Source organism: Bombina bombina, chromosome 7, assembly GCF_027579735.1.
Source record: "Bombina bombina isolate aBomBom1 chromosome 7, aBomBom1.pri, whole genome shotgun sequence".
Lineage (NCBI taxonomy): Eukaryota > Metazoa > Chordata > Amphibia > Anura > Bombinatoridae > Bombina > Bombina bombina.
The window spans coordinates 214,952,227-214,959,020 of NC_069505.1; the positions used below are offsets into that span (position 1 = coordinate 214,952,227).

A 6,794-nucleotide genomic window follows, 5' to 3' on the forward strand; every position below is an offset into this window, starting at 1 on the left:
AATTTATCTTCGTTCTCTTGCTATCTTTATTTGAAAAGCGGGAATCTAAAGCTTAGGAGCCAACCCATTTTTAGTTCAGCACCTGGGTAATGCTTGCTGATTGGTGGCTAAATGGTAGTCACCAATAAGCAAGCGCTATCCAGAGTGCTGAACCTAAAATGGGCCAGCACATAAGCTTTACATTCCTGATTTTCTAATAAAGATAGCAAGAGAACGAAGAACATTTTATAATAGGAGTAAATTAGAATGTTGCTTAAAATTGCTGCTCTATCGGAATCATTAAAGAAAAAATGTGGGTTTAGTATCCCTTTAAGGGACATAAAAGTCTGCATACTATTTTTAACAAATGTATGATAGTTATTACAATTCAATAAAAGCTTATTTTGCCTTTTCTTGAAATTCAGAGATCAACACTTTGTGAATGAGGCTAATACCTAGCCAAGCTCTAGTTAGTGCATATTCACTTTGCACTTGTCTGCCTGTCCGTCAAGCTTATGCACAAGAGAGTATGAACCAATCAGTGGTTAAATATGCCCTGGGGGAGTGTAATAGGTCCTGCAAGGCTAAAGGAGCTTTCTTTTTCTATTCACTTTGTTACCCAGTATGTTACAAGAGTATGATGGTTCTGTATAGACTTGTATGTCCCTAAGTTCACTGCAGCTGACACTTATTTTACACAATACACATTATTACCCCCTCTTGTAAATACTATGGTCATCACATTAAGATAAGCTAGCAGCTGAAAGTTGTATGTATTTTGGACAGATGTGTCAGGATATACTAAAAAACCTATCAACTGTCAAGCAAATGCTCTATGCTGTTCTGTGTTTTCAGGTCTCTTTGAGCAACGGGTTGAACAGTATCTAGAAGAGCTTCCGGACACAGAACAAAGCGGAGTCAACAAGTTTTTGAGAGGCCTTGGTGAGTTTTATATTTTGCACTGCATGGATTTTATTCATGATAGATACTTAAAATGTATTTGGCTTACAACGGTGTGTCTGCAAACAGGCTATTACTATAAGATATCTAACAGGCTATCACTATAAGATATCGAACAGGCTATCACTATAAGATATCTAACAGGCTATCACTATAAGATATCTAACAGGCTATCACTATAAGATATCTAACAGGCTATCACTATAAGATATCTAACAGGCTATCACTATAAGATATCTAACAGGCTATCACTATAAGATATCTAACAGGCTATCACTATAAGATATCTAACAGGCTATCACTATAAGATATCTAACAGGCTATCACTATAAGATATCTAACAGGCTATCACTATAAGATATCTAACAGGCTATCACTATAAGATATCTAACAGGCTATCACTATAAGATATCTAACAGGCTATCACTATAAGATATCTAACAGGCTATCACTATAAGATATCTAACAGGCTATCACTATAAGATATCATCACTATCTGGGGAACAAAGCTAGTACCTCGGCGTAAACATTCTGGAACAGTTGAATGGATAAAGGTTTAGTGAGAAATTATAAAAAGAAGGTTAATGCTTGGTCCCTTTCCATGAGGGGCTTACAGAAGTAGGTTCAGGGGTTTGCACAAGTTTTGGGTCACTATGTTGCAGCAGTGTTTGTTATGCATATAACAATGTTATACAAGGAAATTGTAGATACTGCTTTCGAATGCAGCAAGGTCAGCCTCTATGGTTAACTAAGCTTGTGCACTATAGATAGAAGCACTGTTTGATAATGGGAAAGTTTTGCAAGTAACTAAAAAGTGCATCTGTCTGTACTGGAGACACCCGAACAGTGTGTGCAGAAATTGTAAGTGCAGAGCTGTGGGTGTTCCCTGCTGTCACTGCTTGCTACAGCTCCCTCTACAAGTTGCTTGTATAACTGTTACATTCACTGCTGACGTCGTCCTATAGTACTCAAGACACTTCCGTTTTCAACATGTATCAATTTAGACTATTCTAGGAATATTCTGGTCTAATACAGTGCTATAATTAGTTCATTATTAACAAGTAAGATTATATTATTTTTATTATACTGAAATGTCCCTTGAAATGCCTGGAGTCAACAGCCCAGAAAGCTTAGGACCAGACATACAAAATCATATAATAAATAATAATGCCCTGTTAAACACTGTGGATGAAAAGAAGCAGTGCAGTATGGATTGGATCTGTTTATTAGTACAAACAGTTAAGGCTTCCCATGAATAAGAGTTTAGAGAGTGCAAGTTAAAACAGCAGTCAAATTATTTAATGAATGTAAATTGCAGTTTTACAAGTGATTGAATTCTCCAAATATTAATAGTTCGGCACCATATAATAAGTGTTAGTTCGCAGGGCACACTAACATACCAGATTTTCATGATATCTGATCTAGAGCACAGGTGACATAATCTGATGGCCAAGAGCAGTAACATGGTTATTGATAAGCTGATTATTTCCCCTGTGCTCTAGTTCAGATATCTTACAATTTGGCCCATTAGTGTGACCTGAAGGCTGAAGTTAAAAAAAACACTGGAATAGCATAAGGAACTGGAGACAGAATTGCCACACTGCAGAGTCTTTTAAAATTTTAGTGAAGTAGACGGGGGCTGCGCATGGGGAATTAAATAATGTAAAATTGCCAGTCACTTGTGTCTATATCCAGTGTTCTCCATAAGACATATTTTAATGGGCACACCACCTGGCTGATTTTACTGAACACCCAGCTAAACCTTACAACAATATTAAAGGGACACTAAACCCCCCAAAAATATTTCATAATTCAGGTAGAGAATACAATTTTAAACAACATCCCAATTTACTTCTATTATCTAGTTTGCTTCATTCTTTAGATATCCTTTGTTGAAGAAATAGCAATGCATATGGATCAATATCAAATGAATTAGATAATAGAAGTAAATTAGAAAGTTGTTTAAAATTGCATGCTCTTTCTAAATCACGAAAGAAAATATTTGGGTTTCATGTCCCTTTAAGCTAAATTAGCTAATTTTATTTTTTATGGTTTGTTGTATAAAAAAGAAAGTAACGAAAGCAGCGCTAGATACCAGAAAAACGTGTCCCTTGAAGTAGGTAGAAAACTTTCCAAAGTCGTCTTCTTTATGGTTTGTTGTATACATTATCATCAAATAAATTCGTTAAAATATGCAGTTTTCAGCTAGATTACGAGTTGTGTGCTCGTCTTAACACTGAAAAAATGGTAATTTCAGCTTTAAAACAGCAACGCAGCCATTACGAGTCTTGTTGGTATAGCTGTGCCGCAAGCCTTTTAGCCTGTAAAGCAACGTCAGTACCACACTCGTAAAAATGACGTGTTTTTTCATGGGATCTCCTTAGCGCTGGTATTACGAATTTTGCGATCTGGCTAACAAAACAGCGTAACAGCCTAAAACGACAAGATCCGTACCGCCATCTAAAAGCAGTATTTATGAGTTTTACCTTACAAATATGTAACCTAAAACTCTTAATTAAATTGCTACAATGTGCACTAAACACCCATAAACTACCTATTAACCCCTAATCTGCCGCTCCGACATTGCGCCACTAAAAAAAATGTATTAACCCCTATTCCGCCTCACCCCGACATTGTCACCACTATAATAAACGTATTAACCCCTAAACCACCGCCCTCCCGCATCGCAAACACTATTTAAATCTTATTAACCCCTAATCTGCCATCCGCCCACATCGCCCCCACTGTACTAAAGTTATTAAGCCCTACACCGCCTCTACTATAATAAATCTATTAACACCCTAAACCGCAAGCCCCCCACAATGAAATATACTAAAGTAAACAATTAACTCCTAAACCGAAAGCCCCCACATCGCAATAGACTAAATTAAACTAGTAACCCCTAAACCTAACGCCCCCCCCTAACTTTAGATTAAAATTACAATTTCCCTATCTTAAATTAAAACTAACAATTAAACTAATATAACTGTTAAACTAAAATTAAACTAACTACTAATTAAATTAAACTAAACTACACATTAAAAAAATCCTAACACTACTCTAAAAATTACAAACAATCTAAATAAAAAAATAAGACTAAATTACAAAAAATAACACTTAAGTACGAAAAATAACAGTTATCAAAAATAAAAAAAGAATTAAAAGGGCCTTTTGTAGGGCATATCAGCTCTTTTTCAGGAAAAAAAATTGCCATCCCCAACCCCCCAAACCCACAAAATAAAAAAAAACTATCTAAGAACCCTTAGCTACCCATTGCCCTGAAAAGGGCATTTGGATGGGCATTGCCCTGAAAAGGGCATTTAGCTCTTTTACATGCCCAAACCCTAAACAAAAAAAAAAACACCCAAAAAACCCTTAAAAAAAAAACTAACCCTCGAAGATCCACTTACAGTTTTTGAACGATCTTCATACAGGCGGCGAGAAGTTTTCATCCAGACGGCCTCTTCAATCTTCATCCCGGCAGCAAAGTCCTCATTTAAATGACGAGAAGCCTTCATCCAGGTGACCTCAAGATAGAAGATGCCGCCTGGATCAATATTGAAAAGGCCGCCTGGTTTTTGCCGCTTGGATCAGGACTTTGCCGCCTGGAAAAAGCTGGGTTTTGAAAAACTTGGAATGGCTGCGCTATAGGGGGTTAAAGAACACAACTTTTCCTGCGTTCGTTAATTTCCCTATAGCGCGCATAACTCATGTTTGTGCTTTGGATAGTTTAAGTCGGCTTTATATAAGTAACATAAAATGTTATATATTGCAAAGTATTACACCCCCACTCAGCTACTTCATAACTCCACCCAGCTAGCAAGATTTTCTGTGGAGAATACTGATATATACATTTCTCTTTACAATGATTTAATGCAGTGCAATGATTGGGTTTAGACTGCAGTGAAAAGGGTTTATTCTTGCACCTGGGCAGTTGCAGCACATTAGCAGTGCAATTCTTTGACCTTGTTTTGTAGGCGAGGTTTCTCATCCAGCAATAAGGCTACAGAATACTTTTATATGCAGCACTTATTATATTCATCCTGTATGTTGTGCAATAAATAATCCATAAACCCAGCTCTTCCTATTTCTTTTACACAGGAAACAAGATGAAGTTTCTACACAAGAAAAACTAAACCACTCCGTAGCGACAAATAAGCGAGTGCCATTTTATGATGCTGTGTGCACAGATTCTGGGCCACTGTTGCAACACAAAGTACCAGTACATATATAAGCTCCTCGAAGCCTTGGGGGGAAAAAGACTGTCAATGCTGCTTTGAATGAACATTGTCACAAAGGCTTCTTTTAGCTCACTTGTGTTCATGATTATATATTTGTAAATATTGTGCTGTAAGCTTTTTTTAATGTTTTATACAAAGCAAGGAAATCTGTGGTAAATATCTTTATATTGCCTAAGTATACCAGGTGCTTCCTCCTTTTGTAGTATGAATCAATGGTTGATGCAAATGAAATGCTATTTTTTAGTTAACAGAACCACTGTCTTCAAATGTGTGTGTGTGTGTGTGTGTGTGAGGAATAAATGTTTACTGTACAAAAAAATGCACAGAAAAGAAAGTGGGGTAATTAGTGGTAGGAGAATGGTCTATAATGTGCATCTGGTCACTATTTAGTTACCTTTTAAATATTGCAATTTTACTATTTCATTTTACGTGACTTGTACATTATTCCGTGTTTTTCCTTTTATGTGTATGGTCAGTAAACTGTAAAATATCTGCACTATTACTGCTCAAATGAAGAAGATCCCACTTAGTATTTGACCTCCATGCTGCAAAGATTAGGTACACAACTTAATAGTGTATGTCCAATAAAATGTGCAAAGTAATGTTTTGTGCTGTCGTCTTTTATGATTTGTATAATATATGTGTGTGTGTGTGTAAATATATATATATATATATATGTGTGTGTGTGTGTATGTTATGTTATATTTTTTCTATATATGTGTGTGTGTGTATATGTATGTATATATATATATATATATATATATATATATATATATATATATATATATATATATATATATATATATATATATATATATATATATAATGTATATATATAATGTATATATATAATGTATATATACAGTGGGGCAAAAAAGTATTTAGTCAGCCACCAATTGTGCAAGTACTCCCACTTAAATGAGAAAGGCCTGTAATTTTCATCATAGGTATACCTCAACTATGAGAGACAAAATGTGGAAACAAATCCAGACAATCACATTGTCTGATTTGGAAAGAATTTATTTGCAAATTATGGTGGAAAATAAGTATTTGGTCAATATCAAAAGTTCATCTCAATACTTTGTTATATATCCTTTGTTGGCAATGACAGAGGTCAAACGTTTTCTGTTAGTCTTCACAAGGTTGTCACACACTGTTGCTGGTATGTTGGCCCATTCCTGCATGCAGATCTCCTCTAGAGCAGTGATGTTTTGGGGCTGTCGCTGGGCAACACAGACTTTCAACTCCCTCCAAAGGTTTTCTATGAGGTTAAGATCTGGAGACTGGCTAGGCCACTCCAGGACCTTGAAATGCTTCTTACGAAGCAACTCCTTCATTGCCCGTGTGGTGTGTTTGGGATCATTGTCATGCTGAAAGACCCAGCCACGTTTCATCTGCAATGCCTTTGCTGATGGAAGGAGGTTTGCACTCAAAATCTCACGATACATGGCCCCATTCATTCTTTCATGTACACGGATCAGTTGTCCTGTTCCCTTTGCAGAGAAACAGCCCCAAATAATGATGTTGCCACCCCCATGCTTCACAGTAGGTGTGGTGTTCTTTGGTTGCAACTCAGCATTCTCTCTCCTCCAAACATGACGAGTTGTGTTTCTA

At 36.3% G+C, this 6,794-nt stretch overlaps 1 protein-coding gene across 3 annotated transcripts in view; it reads left to right on the top strand.

Moving 5' to 3' along the window:
* The window catches only part of DENND2B (DENN domain containing 2B), an 804,449-nt gene extending 798,667 nt beyond the window's left edge, over nucleotides 1-5,782 (top strand). For all 3 annotated transcript variants that reach the window (XM_053720608.1, XM_053720607.1, XM_053720609.1), the window contains 2 exons: nucleotides 835-921; nucleotides 5,041-5,782. In XM_053720608.1, coding sequence (XP_053576583.1) covers nucleotides 835-921; nucleotides 5,041-5,075 — 122 coding nt within the window. In that variant the 3' untranslated portion in view covers nucleotides 5,076-5,782. The remainder of the gene's footprint in view (nucleotides 1-834; nucleotides 922-5,040) is intronic.
* Nucleotides 5,783-6,794: the final 1,012 nt, after the last annotated feature.